We start from the raw sequence: 18,414 nt of genomic DNA on the forward strand, positions 1-18,414 counted from the left end.
TTTTATTGACTTTTCTCTATTATTTCTCTATTTTGTTTCTCACTCTAATCTTTTTCGTTTCCTTTCTTCTGCTAGTTTTGGGTATAGTTTGTTCCTCTTTTTCTAGTTCCTTAAGGTGTAAAATTAGGTTATTAATTTGAGATCTTTCTTCTTTTCTAATGCAGGCACTTACAAGTATAAATATCACTCTGAGCACTGCTTCTGTTGCAACCTATAAGTTTCATTATGTTGTATTTTCATGTTCATTTTTCTTAAAGTATTTTCTAAATTCCTTTGTGATTCCTTCTTTGACCTATTGGTTATTTAAGAATGTGTAGTTTAATTTCCATATATTTGGAAATTTTCCAGTTTTCCTGCTGTTGCTGATTTTTAGTTTTACTCCATAGTTGTCAGAAAAATACTCTGTATGATTTCAATAGTTTTTAATTTACTGAGACTTGTTTTGTTGCCTAACATATGGTCTATCCTGTAGAATGCTCCATAGGTACTTGAGAAAAACTATTATATCTTATTGATGAACTGACCCTATGGTCAATACATAATGTCCTTCTTTGTCTCTTGTAACATTTTACTTTAATGTCTATTTTGTCTGATATGAGTATACCCAACCCAGCTCTCTTTTGGTTTCTATTTGCATGGAATACCTTCTTGCATTTTTCACTTTCAACCTATTTGTATCTGGATCTCAAGTGAATCTCTTGTAGACAGCATATATTTGGATTTTTTTAAGAATCAATTCTATCTTAATTGGACAGTTTAATTCATTTACATTTAAAGTAATTACTGACAAGGAAGAAACTACTCCTGCCATTTTGCTGTTTGTTTAATATATGTCACATCTTTTTTGTTCCTCAGTTCCTCCATTACTGCTTTCTTTGGTGTTTTGGGGTTTTTTTTGTAGTGTACCATTTTGATTCTTTTCTCATTTCTTTTTCTGCATTTTTAAAGTTATTTTCTTGGTGGTTATCCTTGAGATTACAATCAACCTCTTAAATGTACAACAATCCATTTTTAACTAATATGACCTTAGCTTCAATAGTATATTAACAATTCTGTTCCTACACAGCTCCATTCCCCTCTTCATGTTTCTGTTGTCACAAAATACATCTGAATACACTGAGTGCCCATTAACTATATAATTATTGTTTTATGCATTCATATTTTAAACCATACAGACAAAGAAAGGAGCTATGAACCCAAAATACAATACTGGCTTTTATATTCACCTATGTAGTTACATTTATCAGTGTTCTTTATTTTGTCATAGGGCTTAAGGTACTATCTAGTTTCATTTCCACCTAAAGGACTATCTTTAGCATTTCTTGTAGCACAGGTCTACCAGAAGCAAACTCCCTCAGCTTTTGTTTATCTGGAAATATCTTAATTTCTTCGTCATTTTTTGAAGGATAGTTTTGCTAGATATAGAATTCTTGGTTGACAATATTTTTCTTTCAGTACTTTAAATATGTCATTTCACTGCCACTGTCCTCATAGTTTCTGAGGAGAAATCAGCTGTTAATCTTATGGAGGATTCCTTATATGTAACAAGTTGCTTCTCTCTTGCTGCTTTCAGGATTCTGTCTTTGACTTTTGATAGCTTGATTATAATGTGTCTCAGTGTGGATCTCTTTGTTTCTCCTTCTTGGAATTCACTGAGCTTCTTGGATGTATATATTCTTTATCAAATTTGCAAGGTTTTGGGCAATTATTTCATCAAATATTCGTTCTTCCTCTTTCTCTCTCTCTTCTCCTTCTGGAATGCATGTGTATGTTAATATGATTGATGGCGCCCCTCAGGTTTCTTACACTCTGTTCATTTTCATCATTCTTTTTTCTTTCTGCTCCTCAGGCTGAATAAGTCCAAGTGATTTGCCTTCAAGTTCACTGATTATTTCTTCTGGCTGCTCAAATCTGCTCTTGAACCCTCTAGTGAATTTTTTAATTATTTTATTTTCAGCTCCAGAATTTGTTTCATTCCTTTTTATAATTTCTATTTACTGATATATTCTATTTCCTGAAACACTGTTCTCCTGGTTACCTTTAGGTCTTTGCCTGTGGTTTCCTTTAGGTCTCTGAGCATATTTTACATAGTTGACTTTAAGTCTCTGTCTAGTAATTCCCATTACTAGTTTCTGTTCATTTCTCCTGTGTAAAAGCCATCCTTTCTTGTTGCTTTGCATGCTTCATAATTTTTTTTGAAAACTGGACATTTTAAATTGTACAATGTGGTAACTCTGGAAATCAAATTCTTCCCTCTCCTCAGGGTTTGTTTTTGTGGGTAGTAGCTGTTTGTTTAGTGACTTGTCTAAACAATTTTTGTAAAGACTGTATTCTTTGTAATGTATGGTCTCTGAAGTCTCTTCCTCTGTAGTTTCTGGTCAGCTAGTAAACAGAGATTTTCTTAAATGCCTCAGGCAAAAAGAGGGAAGGGAGGGAAGGAGAAAGAAGACAGAGAGAAAGAAAGTAAGGAAGGAAAGAAGGAAGGAAGAGAAAAGGAGAGAGGAAGGGAGGGAGAAGAAAAACTCTCTTAGTCTTTGCAGATGGCTCTGTGTTGAGGAACTCCTTCAATGCTGAGCCAGGCCACTTACAGCTGTACATTAGCATTCACTTTGGGCTTCTGCTGAGCCTAAAGATCAGTCACAGTGAAAGCGTGGGATGTTCTCAGTTATTTCCTAAGCATGTGTCTTGTCCTGTGAATGTATGGCATACATGGGAGTTTTTCAATGTCCTCTTTTTCCAAAGAATCTCTCTCCCTGGATTGTCCTCTCAGGCTTTCAGCATATCTATTGTTTGCCTCGAGTGTTATTTTTTTGCTCCAGGTGGCAGTGGGTCATTCATTTGCTTTTCAGTGGTTTTGAGAAATGCCCTCTGCATAGCCACCTTTCTGTCCTGAGAAAGTTCCAGATTATCCAAAACAAAGAGAAGCTTTGGATCAGTCCTTCAGGCAGCCCCCTCAGATAGGTCAAAACAGACAAACAATTCTTTAAGAACAAAATCTTCTCTGTTGTTTCTGGACCCAGGGACTAGGGTCCCACGTAGAGAACACAGGCTGCCACCTTCAGAACCATCACCATGCTGAGGAGGGGTGTGGGCCAAAGACAAGTAAAAATGCTACAAAGTTTTCCTACCTTTTTTAAGTTGCCCCTTTCTTGATTCAGTGTTCACTCAGTTACTATAAACCTTTGGCTATTTTCCAGAGTTCTGACCGTTTTGCCCTCTTTTTAGGTGTTTCTGTGGACAGGTGGCCTCTTGGAGCTACCTACTCTGCCTTTTCACTGACATTACTCCTCTCCAGTTTTCTTTTTCTCCTCTCCATTTCTGAAGGACAGTTTTTTCTAGGTGTTGAATTCTTGTTGGACAGTCTTTCTTTCAGCACTTTGAATATGACATCGCTTGCCTTCTGGCCCCTGTGGCTTCGGATGAGAAATCAGCTATTCATTTTATTGAGGATCCTTTTTATGTAATGAATCACTTCTCTGTTGATGGTCTCAAATTCTCCCTTGGTCTTTGTCTTTCAACAAATTGTTTATAGTGTGTCTAGGTGGATCTCTGGGTTTATCCTACTAGGAGTTTGTTGATCTTCTTGCATGTGCAGATTAATGTTTTTCATAAAACTCGGGGAGTTTTTGGCCATTACTTCTTCACATATTCTTTCTACCTTTTCTCTCCTCTCCTTCTGTGACACCTATTGCATGCATGTTTGTATGTTTGATGGTGTTTCATGGGTCTCTGCTTATTTTTATTTATTCATTTTACTTTCTGTTCCTCACACTGGAAATCTCAGTTGACCTATCTTTCTTTTCTTTAATTCTTTCTTCCACTAGCTCAAATCTGCTGTTGAAGTCCTCTCATGAGTTCTTTTTTTTTTTTTGCAGTACATGGGCCTGTCACTGCTGTGGCCTCTCCTGTTGTGGAGCACAGGCTCCGGACACGCAGGCTCAGCGGCCATGGCTCACGGGCCCAGCCGCTCCGTGGCATGTGGGATCCTCCCGGACTGGGGCACGAACCCGTGTCCCCTGCATCGGCAGGCAAACTCTCAACCACTGCTCCACCAGGGAAGCCCCGTCTCGTGAATTCATTTCAATTATTGTACTTTTCAACTACAGGATTTCTGTTTGGTTCTTTTTAATAATTTCTCTTTACTCATATTCTCTATTTGGTGAGACACTGCTCTCATACTTTCCTTTAGTTCTTTAGATTTGGGTTTTTTTTTTTTTTTTTTTTTGAAATCCTAAGTCCACCAGATGGGCTTCCTTACAACATTTGTAAAATAGTGTTATTAATACACACCTTCCAGGGTGGCTGTTGAGATCATTGAAAATAACATGTATGAAAGCCCCTGGCTAACTATAAAACTGAGAAGTTATTAAGACTCTTAGGGATCCCGATGAAGGTACCAGGAAAGTACTGAGAAGGCCCTGATCTGTCACCTCTAACTAATCTTAAGATTCTTTGCAAGCAGCGAATGAAGGCTAAGGCAGACTTGTAAACTGCTGAGGCATTAAATACATGCCTTGGCAAAGGCTGGGAGACTTATTTGTTCCAGGCATTTAAGGAATACTCTGTTCAATCATTAGCAGACCATTAAGCTAACTGAGCAGAGACTTTGGTGGCCACGCATGACAAAGAATATACACTTTATCAAAATAGTTCAGGAAAGTCACTTTAAAAAAAAAGAAAGGAATGGCAACAACAATAAAACCCTAGGGAGGGGGGAGTATCTGGTTTCCAGAGTTTCCAATCTTATATGATTTAAAGTGTCCAATTTTCAACCCTCAAAAAAAGAAATCATGAGACATGCAGAGAAACAAGAATGTATGGTCTTTACACAAGAAAAAAAGCTATCAATAGAAACTTTTCTTGACTTGCAGAATTTTCCAGTCTGGATCGTGTTGACTGCACACTCATGTTCCTCTGTCCTCTATTGCCTGAAAATAGGCAGCTGGATGAAAAGCCTTGATCAGATTCACGTTTGATCTTTTTGGCAAGATTATAGGTTCTGGGACTTCCCTGGTGGCACAGTGGTTAAGAATCCGCCTGCCAATGCAGGGGACATGGGTTTGAGCCCTGGTCTGGGAAGATCCCACAGGCTGCAGAGTGACTAAGCCCATGCGCCACAACTACTGAGCCTGCGCTCTAGAGCCCGCGCGCCACACTACTGAGCCCACGTGCTGCAACAATTGAAGCCTGCATGCCTAGAGCCTGTGCTCCGCAACAAGAGAAGCCACCGCACTGAGAAGCCCGTGCACCGCAACGAAGAGTAGCCCCTACTCGCCGCAACTAGAGAAAGCCCGTGTGCACCAATGAGGACCCAACAAAGCCAAAAATAAAATAAAAAATTAAAAAAAAGATTATAGGTTCTGTTCTTTCATAGGAGGCATATAATGTCACGTTGTCTCTTTTTATGAGGGAAGCAGTCACTAATGGTCAAAATGCTTAAGTCCTATAATTCATTGGGGGTTGAAAAATTGTGATATTCTGTCATTTCATTTTCACTTATTAACTAGGATATTTCTATAAAGACATGTTTCCCCTTACTACTATGTGGTTACTCAGTAATACAGTTCATGTAAGAAAGGTCAGTAATACTTGATTTTTTCCCTTAATTCAACAATTTTTGAGATAAAGTATTAGGTCCTTGTCACCAACCAAAAGTGACCTGTTAGCTTTTTTAGTATAATTATATGTTTACAGATTATTTGATGAATTTCAAAATCCACTGTAATTATTATCCTTACTGAGCTCAAAGGTTCCCATCTTTGGCCAGTAGGAGCCTCTTCAAGTTGTCCCCTGAGCCCTTGTGACATGACCCCAGTAATCTTTGATAGCTTCCTTGCTATGTGTACAACAAGATGTTCCTAGCTCATCTGGTGTATTTTCTACAATCAGCCATTTCTCTAAGAATTCCTAGTTTCTTTTAGTGAGAAATGGTATTTCAACAACATATTATGGGACTTCCATGGTGGCGTGGTGGTTAAGAATCTGCCTGCCAATGCAGGGGACACAGGTTCGATCCCTAGTCCAGAAAGATCCCACATGCCACGGAGCAACTAAGCCCGTGCGCCACTACCGAGCCCATGCTCCGCAACCACTGAAGCCCACGCACCTGGAGCCCGTGCTCTGCAGGAAGAGAAACCACCGCAATGAGAAGCCCGCATACCTCAAAGAAGAGTAGCCCCCACTCGACACAACTACAGAAAGCCCGCATGCAGCAACGAAAACCCAACGCAGCCAAAAATTAATTAATTTAAAAAACGATCACATTATGGTCACTAAGGATGCATAATTGCTAAGTTGATCATTGTTCTAGATTTTTCAATGGATAAAGGTAAAATATTTCAGTAGTTTATATTGATACTTCCAATTTAAATGCAGAACTACAGGGCTTTCACTTAACTTTGTCTATATTACATCCATATCTCCTTTCTTCCATGAGTAGCCTGGTTCTCAAGAACACAGAGGATAATGGAATTAAACTGTCCCATAATGACCCATCTGCTTTATCCTTGTGTTACACACACAGCAGTCTCAGAATACTACTACTAATAGCATCACCACAAAGCTGATTTCCGAAAATGGCTAAAAATTGTTTTTGCATTGACTCTCCCCATTCTTACCCATTTTTAATCAATACTATATCTTCACTGTCAGAGGATATATTCATTAGGTGCTACATTATCTCCTTGTTCACCCATAATTATGATTAGTTCTATAAATAATCATATTTTTAATGTTCATTGCCAGTCCTAATGTTGATACTTCTTTAGTCATTTTGGTTGGCTGAAACTTATTCTTTACTAGATTCGTAAGGAAGGGCTCATGGGAACAATATTAGTGAAGCTTTCTAACATTGATGACAGTTTGTCTATGTCCTTTATACTTGAAAGTCAGTTTTGCTGGATCTAGAATTCTTGGTTCACATTTTCTTTCCTGAAGTATCTTAAATGTTTTACTCTATTTTCTTTTAGCATAAAGCATTACTATAGCAAAGTCTGATAATAATTAATTTTCTTTTCCTTATAAGCCACTTTGCCTAGATGCTTATAATTTCCCCCACACCTCTTTCCTTTAAAGTCCAATAATTTTAGTAGAATATGTTCTGGTGTTTGTTGTATAAGTCCATATTCTCAATATGCAACTTTCAAAATATAGTTTCAATTCTTTTATTTCAGGTAACTTTTCTTAGATTTTAGATTTTTTTTTTTTGTGGCTATGTTGGTCTTAGTGCGGCATGTGGGCTTTCTCTCTAGTGTGATATGCGGGCTCCAGGGCACATGGGTTCTGTAGTTTGCGGCATGCAGGCTCTCCCGTTGAGGTGCACGAGCTCAGTAGATGTGGTGCGCAGGCTTAGTTGTGCTGTGGCATGTGGGATCTTAGTTCCCTGACCAGGGATCAAACCCACGTCCCCTGCATTGGAAGGTGGATTCTTTACCACTGGACCACCAGGGAAGTCCCTAGATTTTAGTGTTTATTCTGTTCCTTTACTTTGTTTCTGTTTCTGTTTCAAATTCAGGGACTCCTATTATCCTTAAGTTGGATCATTTTTCCCCAATCTTCAATTTTCATCATTTTCTCTTGAATCCTTATCTCTTCATTTCTTACTGATGTTTAAGAATTTCCCCCACTTTATCTTATATTTCTCTTAATTTCTCTTAAGCTATTATCTGCTATATCTAATTGTTCTTAGTCTAATTCAGTCTTCATTTTTGAAATGAGTTCCTTTTATTTCTAATTATTTTCTGACTTTTGTCACCTCACTCTTTTCTTTCCTATCTAACATCATTTTCTTAAACATTTACTTTCTTCTGAAATAATACGGTACAGTTTTTATCTGTTTTGTGAACATGTCTTTGTGGCAGGCTTTCATTATCTACAATGATATTATTTTCCACTTTACTCTCTTTTTTCTTATAATAATTTTGTATGGGATTTTACCTCAATCTTTTCCTATTGCACTTTTTTATGTGAAATTAATTTTCTTGGACTTTGAGAAAATGTGATTCTAACTTCAAGTATTCCCTCTTGATTTAAAATGTGGTTGCTTGATTTTTAAGGTTTCCTGGTGCTGTTCCCCTCTTCCAATTTTATCAGAACCTCTCTTCCTTCATCTTTGGGTCTCTAACCTGTTCAATTGTCATTCCACTCCCAATACTTCTCCTAAGTGTGGAGCACTGTCCTTGAAAGGAGCTATGGAGAGTCAGTTTTAAAAGTTTATTGGGTCTGGACTGTTCTAGCCCCTTCATAAATTTCGGGAACCTCTTGTGCTATCCCAGTATTTGATTAGGTAACACCCTTCCTAATATCAACTGCTGTTCTCACATCAGCCCATCATACTTTCCAGTGAATACTTACTGACTTCCCTCTGCTTCCTCTCCTACAGATGCTAATACTATGCAGTGTGGCTCTTGGTAAGGATCTCTTGTTAACTAGTTTTGATATAAATCCTGTCCATGGGTTTTTGGTTTTGCTATCTAGTTGCTCTGTTTTTTTAAGAGGGGATTCAGGGAGATTAAAAAACCATGTCACTGCTACTACTGCTGCCACCATCTTCCCAGATATTAGAGTATATTTTAATAGTCCTTAGAATCTTCTACAGAAAAAATTTTTGAACAAAATGCCTTAAAAATCTTATAACATTTTCAGAAATAAAACAGGTAAAACAGAAGAAAATGGACCCATTTTGTCTGCTTACCTCAAAAAGTCTGAACAAGTTGTATCTTGTTTTATAATCAGTCCACAAGACCATAAAAAAGGCATTCGTTGAGACGGTGCTAATCATAATTATCTTAAAGAGACGACTCATTATAACTCTCTTCACAAATGCCTGACACTGAGTATCTTTCCTCCTGTCAAAAATTTGAATAAGAGGTATGATTATCTTATAGCTCTGCTGTAAGGTAATGCATAATGCACACTTTTTTTTAGGGACAAAGGTCTGCTTTCGCCCTTCTGTGAATATAAATCTACATATATATATACTTTAAAATTGCAATGCAATGCTGACTTAATGACCACTGAAATATGTATGACGATTACTGGGTGGGTCTGTCCCCACTCAGTTGCTCAGTTCCTCCTCTCTAGACCTGTGAAAAAGAATGGTTACCACTCCACCTCAAGCAAAACAAAGCACCATCTTCACTTACTCGTTCAACAAATTTTTATTAAGTAACTACTGTTCAACTCACTCATTTATTCATTCAACAAGTTTTTATTGAATGACTACTACATGCCAGGCAATACAGTAGGCACTTGGGATACAGGTAAGCAAAACTAAATATTGTCAGTCTAGTAGGGAAAACTGCTAATCAAATAATCAGCCATACAAGTGCTTACAAATCAATCATAAAAAACTGACCACCCTAAGAAAAAATGGGCAAACACACAGTCAACTCATTAAAGAAATACAATGGCATGAAGTTCCCTCCAAAATGTTCAGTAGCACTACTAATTGGGGAGGTACAAATTAAGTAAAACCAGTAATTTTGCTTATAAAATTAGCAAAGGCTTAAATGTGATAACATTTAGTGCTGGCAAGAGTGTAGTGCAACGGAGCAGTCTCATAAACTGCCAGGGGAATGTAAACTGACCAACTTTTCTGAAAAGCCTTAGTTCTGTTTGTATCCTCAGACCCAAGGAATCTACCCCAAGAGAATACAATCTGAAATGCAAACAGTGACTTTAGTCAAACATGTTTATCCCAGCAATATTTGCTGTGAGAATTTGGAAACAATTTAAAAGTCTAACCAAAAAAAGACAGGTTAAGCAAATCATGGCATATCCATTTCATGGAATATTATACAGACACTACAACATGTCTATGCCTTTTTCATGATTTAGAAAAATGTTTATGAGCCACTGGATAGCAAAACAGAAAGAAAGCAAGATAAGAATTCTCTACTCAAAATTATCTCAACTGTGCAAAATAGGTAGAAAAAAATTCGGCATGAAGTATGCCAAAATGTTGATATTGTCTGCCTACGGATAGTGAGGTTATAGGTAATCCTTTTTCCTATTTATTTATGTTCATCTGTGCTTTCCAATTTTTCTCAGAGAGTATGTATTACTTTTTCCCCATTATATGTAACAAGTGAACCCAGTCTCACACAGTAAAAAAATATAGATTTATATACTTTTATAACCTATTAAAAACAAGATATATAATTTTCATTATCTGATTTGAAATCAGGTCTATTACCCAAAAAAAAGGCTTCAAATTATCTAACATAGTAGGGAATAAAAAAGGACAAAATGGAGTCAAACTAGTCATTCAGTCTACAGGTCAAATAAGGGTGCGACTGAACGCTTGATTAACAGCCAATTGTGACAGGAAAGCCGAGGAAACAACTGTTTGGCTGAGACTTCACCAGCCTCACCAGTTGGAGAAATCAGATTATCCAGGACGAGCCCCTCAGTCTGCGAAGTGGATGAGTGCCTGTGGGAAGAGGCTACGAGACCCAACACTGCCATTTGCACACTTCTTAACAAGAAAGAGAAATAAAGAGTATTTACTGAGATTTCCATAACGTCTCATAGAACAGCGGCGACACATCCTCAAACAGTGAGCTAGGACGGACTCTTGTGTGGTTCTGATGATAAAAGTGTTGAGACATTTTCCAAATTTTCAATTTTTATTCCTTGCTTTTACCATCCAACAGAAAATCTCTGCTTAGGAATCTCCTCAGCATCTAGATTCCAAGAGGCCTCAGAGGAGTGTCCACAGAGGGCATCGTTGCTTTATGAAGTCACTCTTGGACATTCCAGTATGTTACTAGCCGGCAGGCCCCTGGAGGGGAGAGCTCCCCATTGGTCTACCCACAGATCCTCTCTTCCCAAGGAGACCGAGCACCTCTGTTCAGCAAAAGAGTCACAAGCACCCTGCAATTGTGATGCTCTGGGCTAAAGCTGAGAGACAGGCCAGACAAAAGCCCCTCCTTCAGGAAGTGCCCCCAACTGACAGACAGAGGCCCTTAATAATGTGTTAAAATAGGTTAAGGGTCATAGAAGAGGGGAAAGCAAAATTCTCTGGGCTTCTAAGAGCAAGAGCACACAGCCAGGGCACAGCACTGGAGACACCTGGAAGGACAAGGAAAGATTTTGATGGCTTTGGGGCTAGAACCCAAGAAACAGGAAGAGCAGAAGTTATCCATGCCTGGGGCTTCCCTGGTGGCGCAGTGGTTGAGAGTCCGCCTGCCGATGCAGGGGACGCGGGTTCGTGCCCCGGTCCGGGAGGATCCCACATGCCGCGGAGCGGCTGGGCCCATGAGCCATGGCCGCTGAGCCTGCGCGTCTGGAGCCTGTGCTCCGCAACGGGAGAGGCCACAACAGTGAGAGGCCCGCGTACCGCAAAAAAAAAAAAAACAAAAAAAGAAGTTATCCATGCCCAGCACTGGCTAACTGGGGACACAGAATGTGCACATACAAACCACCTGAGAATGTAAGGGACGGGCCTTGGGGTAGAGATGTTTTAGGTACAAGAGCAACAGGGATTTTTGCTCTGTTCAATTCTTGGGATTAATATATTCTCTCGTTCTCCTTCTCCTAGCCCCTTTGGCTTCCAAGGCAAATCAAGACAGAGGCTTCTGGGTAGCCCTGTGTTGAATTAAATGTTTAGTTGGCCAAATTGGTCAAATTCCTGGAACCTTAATTCCTTGGGCCATAATAAAAGGAGGTGACCACGTCACCACCTCCACTGCCCCAGGCATTCTGAAACAAGTGAACACGACCATCTCACAAAGAAAAATACTCTTGTAGGCAAGCGGTATACTGAACTGGGAAATAACATCTTACCAATCTCTCCACTTAAAATCATCAACAGCAAAGCTTTAAGAAACACTTTGATTAATGTCCCCAGGCTTCAAACCTTGGCCTCACCGTCTTAGTCTATATTCTTTCCCTCAGGGATCAAGCTCCTCCTACTGCCTCCTTTGGTCATATGCCCCCTGACGCCTTCTGGGCTCCTGCCCACACCCTGACAGTGGCCTCCTGGAGCAGCTGCTCAGAGAGAGCCTGAATCAGTTCCCCATCTCTGTTTCCACCCGCCCCAATTCAACAATGTGCCTAATCCCGCCGGGCCATATAGGAGGCCCTCGGTAAATCTGTGCTATGTGAATGTACCTCAGGGATCCTTACGCTCACTCAAGTAGCTGAGTCTAGTGGGATTCTATTTCCAGGAGTCCCAAGGATACACTACTATGCTTCCGCTCCTTAAGCTCCAAAGCACACTTCTGGGGAGAAATGAAGAAGAGATTAAGAATGTAAAAAATTCTTTCACGATGCTTGGAGGGGTGAGTAAAGATGGCTAGCTGGAAGCAGTCAAGAAGAGACCAGCTGTTCTTGGTGTACAGTATCAGCACAGCCAACCACAGCTGAATGTGTTTTCTTTTTATTTGTTTGTTTATTTATTTTTGGCTGCGTTGGGTCTTCGTTGATGCAGGCGGGCTTTCGCTAGTTGTGGTGAGCAGGGGCTACTCTTCGTTGCAATGCGCAGGCTTCTCATTGCAGTGGCTTCTCTTGTTGTGGAGCACGGGCTCTAGGTGTGCGGGCTTCAGTAGTTGTGGCATGGGGCTCAGTAGTTGTAGCTCATGGGCTCAGCAGTTGTGGCTCACAGGCTCTAGAGCACAGGCTCAGTAGTTGTGGTGCACGGGCTTAGCTGCTCTGCAGCATGTGGGATCCTCCCAGACCAGGGCTCGAACCCATGTGCCCTGCATTGGCAGGCAGATTCTTAACCACTGCGCCACCAGGGAAGTCCCTGAATGTGTTTTCTGAAGTCACTGATGAAGAAATCTAGTCTGGGACTGGAACTCCAGCTGATGAGTGGACTCAGAAGTAACCAGCTTATCCAGGCCTACTGAAATCACCCGTATCTTCTTGTGGATAGGTGGGCGGGACAAGCACCCTGGATGAGAAGCTAAAGGGCCACCTCTTCTGCCCTTTTAGCAGCAACTTACACTCTCCCTGACTTGAGCAGCACCACCTTAGCCGCCGCACACAGTCAGTAGGCACGGCAGCTTGGTGACTCTAGTCTTCTGACCAGGAGTCATTCCTAGTTACATGTAACTAGAATTGAAACACAAAGTTCACACATTATATCCAAACCCTATTACACCTCTTGCTGTTTTGCAGAAATTTTACAAAACTGAAAGTTATAGAGTTCAACTAGTATATTTTTAAACTCTGGATTAGAACGTATACAGACTGCTCCACATTAACACTAGTAGTCCAATACCTCAGCACACTGCCGAAGGTCAGGTGTGTGTCCATATGCAACATACGTGCTGCTGCTTTTTGTCTCAAGCAAAAACATAAAGAATCATGCTTATTCTATTTATCTAAAGTTGTCCTAAATTCTATCGTCAGAGAGTAACCACAATTTTCAGAACTTTCACTAACTTCATTTTAGAAAAGGACACTGTCAAATGTGCTGCCCTGATTTATTATCTATAGAGGTCATGCAAAGGGTCAAAGGTCATAGCTATTTAAACCCCCTCTACTCCAGTGATCATTTAAAAGGAAAATAGAGGGAAACCAAAGCTTGCCACATCAGAGAAACCACTGTCATCACAAAGATTTGGAACAGAAGGAAAGTTGGGGCCTCCAACTTTGGCAATGTCTCTTTTAAGTTGAAATGTCAGTTACTTAGAGCAAGTCTGGGGATTCATTCTGTTGGAATTTACCACAAGGAGTATTACCACAGACTTCTGATATGGGATCTTTGATTCTCTAAAGTTCATGAGTTCCAGCAGATGCGACACCCCTTAACATGGACCTTATGTCAAATCCTCACATAGATGCTAATTAGTAGCTACATTCTCAGGTCCTGACAACTGCAATTATTCGCTGTACCCTGCTCTCTCCACGGTGCCATACACAGTACAGGTTAATAGTTTTTAAGCCTCTCAGACTTACATTCAAAATAGAGGGAAAGGTTTCCATTCAAGGTACAATGAAACAATTTAAGTGACACCACAAGGGAGCAAACAAACAAATCCAGAAGGTGGAATATTCTACAGGACTCGGTTTTTACAGTAAGTCACTGATATGGAGAGAAAGAGGGAATGAGGGCAGGAGGCTTGCTCGCTCTAGACTGAAAGCTGAAAGAGACACAACAACCAGATGTGATGGGTGAACTTCATGTGAATCACTGATTAGAACAAAATTACTGTCCACAGACATTCTTGACCTTCAGAACAATTTGATTTGGTATTAGGTGACACCAAGAAATCATAGTTTATTTTGTTTGGTGTGATAATGGCATTTTGGTTTCTACAAGAAAATGACCATATTTTCTAGAGATGTTTACTGGAGGATGTAGGGGCAAAATGACATGCTATCTGGGATTTGCTTTTAAATACTTTAGCAAAGAAAAAGGAAATGGGAGATTATATGATGTAACTGGCAAGATCTTGGTAACTGTTAAATCTGGGTGATCAGTACATAAGGGTTGAATGCCCTATTTTACTCTATTTTAAAATATGTCTACACTTTTTCATGTTTAAAAATTCATGTAGAAAACTTTGAAGCACTGAGCTAGAAATCTTTGGTAATAAAATGTATAAAAACTCCCAAATCTATAATATGGGAAAAAGTTTATAAAAACACATGGCTTTGCTTTTTCCTCTGTTTTAAAAAATTTTTAATTAATTAATTAATTTATTTATTTACTTATTTACTTTTGGCTGCGTCGGGTCTTCATTGCTGCGCGTGGGCTTTCTCTAGTTGCAGTGAGCAGGGGCGACTCTTTGTTGCAGTCCACGGGCTTCTCATTGCGATGGCTTTCCCGTTGCAGAGCACAGGCTCTAGTCGCGTGGGCTTCAGTAGTTGCAGCACGTGGGCTCAGTAGTTGCAGCACGCGGGCTCTAGAGCACAGGCTCAGTAGTTGTGGTGCATGGGCTTAGTTGCTCCGCGGCATGTGGGATCTTCCCGGACCGGGGCACAAACCCGCGTCCCCTGCATCGGCAGGCGGACTCTCAACCACTGCGCCACCAGGGAAGCCCGGCAGGTAGATTCTTAACCACTGCGTTTCCCTGTTAAAAATTTCAAAGAAGTACAAGTTCTAGTGTCCAGGCTCTGGATCTCCCAGCAGCCACAGAGTCTGGGGTGACTCTTCTCTCTCTTTCCCCCACCCCACCGTGTATACTCCACACCCGCAGGGCAAAATGACTATACCTGCCAGGCCAACAGAACCAGCCGAAAACTGGCTTCAGAGAGCTCAGCCTCCTTATCATATTCCCATATGACTTCTCAGACTAGGGGCCAGGGTTGGTGGGGAGTGGGGGGGATGAGAAGCTTTGCTTATTGTAACACAGAGTGATTTTTCTGGCTTCTGATGTAAGGCAGGGTATAAAGATGATGCTTGTTAAATCCTACTACTATAAGGCATGTTCCTTGGATAGATACATACACATTCTTTTAATCTACCTTTTAATCTCATTAATAACTACATTCCTGAGTTCCCTCAAAGAACAGTTACTGCAATTTTTAAATAATAGCTTACTTTATATTCCATTTTACTCATGTCAGTGACACATGGAGTAAACAGAGCTCATTACTGGATAATACCCAAGTAGCTTCTAGCTCAGTGGCTACATACCCTCAGTTCAGGGGTCACAACACGCAAATGATGGGAAAAAACGACCCTTGGTTCCTCCTCCCCTCAGTATGTCAAATAATGACCTGGCAAGTTGGTCACTGTGACAGTGAATCCTTTTATTGCCTCACCTTGCTGGAAGCCTTGCACAAGACACTTGTCTTCTTCTTTCTCCCTGTCTGAAAAGGAAGGATAAAACACTAGACAGCTCACCCAATTTTTGAGATCTCTGTAAATTAAGTAACTACTTAAGTAGTAACAACAGCTAAAATCCAAATCAACTTTAGCATCATAAGAATCGTTACATACAGTTAAACCCTTTACCTATAGAGTTCATCATTCTTTTTCTACCTTACAATTGCTCTCCAACACAATGCATTTGTAAAGTCACCATAATCACTTGAATTTCTGGGTTATAAAAATGTGTGAATGCTCCCCCATACCCATTTCTGGTCTTTAAAAATGTTATTTCTCTTTTTTAATATTATTAATAGAATTACCTGGGTTGATTTACCTTATATATGTGATTAGATATAATGAAAAATACCTCAGGCTCAAGTTTAAATCATTTTTATTTAAGCACTGATTTTACAAAATGTGATCGTTCAAAAGGTGAACTAAATTTACGGCTTAATGTTCATGTGTTGATAAATTGCCTTCAAAATACATTGGAGCTAGATGTGTACATAAGACATTGGAGCTAGATGTGTATATAAGATTTTACATCGTTTTGGAAGAAATCACACAGAAGCAGCTGCTTTTTCAATAAACTTGGCCAGTTTCACATCTCTTTTGGTCAGTCCTCCACAGTCATGTGATGTGAGAGTTATCTGAACCTAAGAAAGAGAGAAGCAGCTTTGAAAACCCTGAGTTGCAATTCATGATGCTCTCCTTTGGTAGTTCAGAAATCAATCTATTACTCAATATTTACCTTTGAGAATTGAGGAGATTAAATGATTTAGAAAATACTACATTATGAATAAGCAATGCATTTCTAAAACCCAGTAAACTCCAGGCTGGGCCCAGCAGCCTCCTAGGGATAAAAAGGTTCTCTCATAAGAAGGGCAAATGAGCTACCAGAATCTCAAATCTTGACTCTTCAGGAAAAAAAAAAAAAAGAGAGAGAGAGACACTGAGGTACCACTTTAACTCCCATTACTTTAATTACACCAACTATTTTCAAGCCACTGAGAAAAACTAAGCTATCAAATGTAATATCTTAGCAACCATGTTAAAAAAAAGCCCATTTCCAAATTAGGGAAGTGGGGGTGGGGTGGAGGAACAGACTGTTGCCTCTTGACAAATCAATTAAAAAGCAAAAACAAAATTATGGGCAAAGAGAGGTAACTAGGAAATAAAAGTTTATGCTGGTACCTGTATGCTCTGAATTATTGCAATTAAATCACAAAAATGTGAAATCTTCTTTTTTCAAAGAGGACTTTCAAAGAGATAATAGAAATCTCACAGAAATCTAGATGATAAGAAATTCCACATGGCATGATCACCAAGGCAAGGACACTTTTTGGGCAAGTGTTATTCTTCTCACTGTGCCCCCTTAAAACTCCTTGATGAAGTCTTTTCAGTCTGCTCTTTCTCTTAGGAAGGTCAGTTCCCACTGAGAATAGAGAATTTAATAAATAGTTCTTGAGCAAATTTATTAAATAAGGCCGTATCTTTCTTATTTGCTACCATCTCTTTCAATAATTTACCTTAAGAGGGTTTAAAAATTTATCTACATGACAGATATTCAAGTTTAATTCATGAGTCTAATTTGGCCCAACTTTTCCATACTAGTGTCTGTAGAAGATAAGCATGAAAATAAAGAACTCAGTCACTGTTGTCTTGAGTAGATCTGAACATTTTTTTACTAATTTGCAGTAATACACAGGGATTCTGAGAGAAAGAATAAGAGAATATTTTCCTAAGCACAATGACACTTAGCTGCACAGGATGACAAGCAAGAAAGGACGGAAGAAGTTTCTTAAACTCCATAATTATGGTGATTCCAAAATCAGGCAATTCAGTTACCTTGTTGTACACATTGAACCACTCCGGGTGATGATTCATCTTCTCTGCTTGTAGGGCAACTCGGGACATAAAGCCAAATGCCTGCATAAGATGAAGTCGAAAGTGATGACTGACAGTGCCCCCTGCCCTGGATCTGAGAGAGATACCAGAGCAACCCGACCAGAAAAAACATGGCTAGAATCCTCAGGGAAGCCTGGAGAATCAAATATGAAAGCGAATGCTCTCCACAGAGCTGGGGAAGCAGTGTAGCAGGACTGTGACCTGCTGCTGGATGGTGAAAAACAATCAGGCTCAAATAAACAAACCGGGAAATTGGTCTCACCCAGTGACCTGTCTGGGCTGTTTAATTTTCCTCAGGACGAGACTCTCCAAAAGAAGGAATAATTTCCCTTTAATTCAGTGTCCTGGATCTTACTACCTGGCCCCAAATCTTAGAAGTCACTTTTCTTGCAGCACTGCTCCTTTTGTTTTTAGTGACTGGGTTGCTAACTAAGGCATCGACCACAAAGACTATGGGAAAATGTCTTGTGAGTGTGTCTTAAGCCAAAGCTCCGGTAGAAATGAACAACCATCCCATCCGCCAGGCAGGACAGAAGGGGATGAGAGACTGTTTTCATTGACATCCAGAGTGGAACAGAAAAGATGGGCTTGCCCACTCAGGGTCTTCTTGCTACTGCCCAGCACTGCCATTTCGAGGAGAAAGCACTCCGCCTTGGGGCAGAAGGCTGCAGAGCCAGCCACAGGCATAAGTGGGGGCCTGTAGGGCACTGTCTTCATACCACAGGGAAAGTGCAAACCTA

At 40.0% G+C, this 18,414-nt stretch overlaps 2 protein-coding genes across 3 annotated transcripts in view; both read right to left on the minus strand.

Moving 5' to 3' along the window:
• Window positions 1–16,029, minus strand: part of CATSPER3 (cation channel sperm associated 3) — a 57,745-nt gene extending 41,716 nt beyond the window's left edge. The window contains exons 1-2 of the mRNA XM_004282109.3: window positions 10,510–16,029; window positions 8,693–8,846 (exon numbers count right to left, since the gene is read on the minus strand). Of these exons, the coding sequence (XP_004282157.1) occupies window positions 8,693–8,846; window positions 10,510–10,610 (255 nt within the window). The 5' untranslated portion in view covers window positions 10,611–16,029. The remainder of the gene's footprint in view (window positions 1–8,692; window positions 8,847–10,509) is intronic.
• Window positions 16,030–16,140: 111 nt separating this feature from the next.
• PCBD2 (pterin-4 alpha-carbinolamine dehydratase 2) overlaps window positions 16,141–18,414 on the minus strand; it is a 49,850-nt gene continuing 47,576 nt past the window's right edge. For both annotated transcript variants that reach the window (XM_004282110.4, XM_033409872.2), the window contains 2 exons: window positions 17,615–17,695; window positions 16,141–16,422 (listed from right to left, as the gene is read on the minus strand). In XM_004282110.4, coding sequence (XP_004282158.1) covers window positions 16,327–16,422; window positions 17,615–17,695 — 177 coding nt within the window. In that variant the 3' untranslated portion in view covers window positions 16,141–16,326. The remainder of the gene's footprint in view (window positions 16,423–17,614; window positions 17,696–18,414) is intronic.

The sequence above is a fragment of the Orcinus orca genome, chromosome 3 (genome assembly GCF_937001465.1).
Source record: "Orcinus orca chromosome 3, mOrcOrc1.1, whole genome shotgun sequence".
In the NCBI taxonomy this organism is placed as follows: domain Eukaryota; kingdom Metazoa; phylum Chordata; class Mammalia; order Artiodactyla; family Delphinidae; genus Orcinus; species Orcinus orca.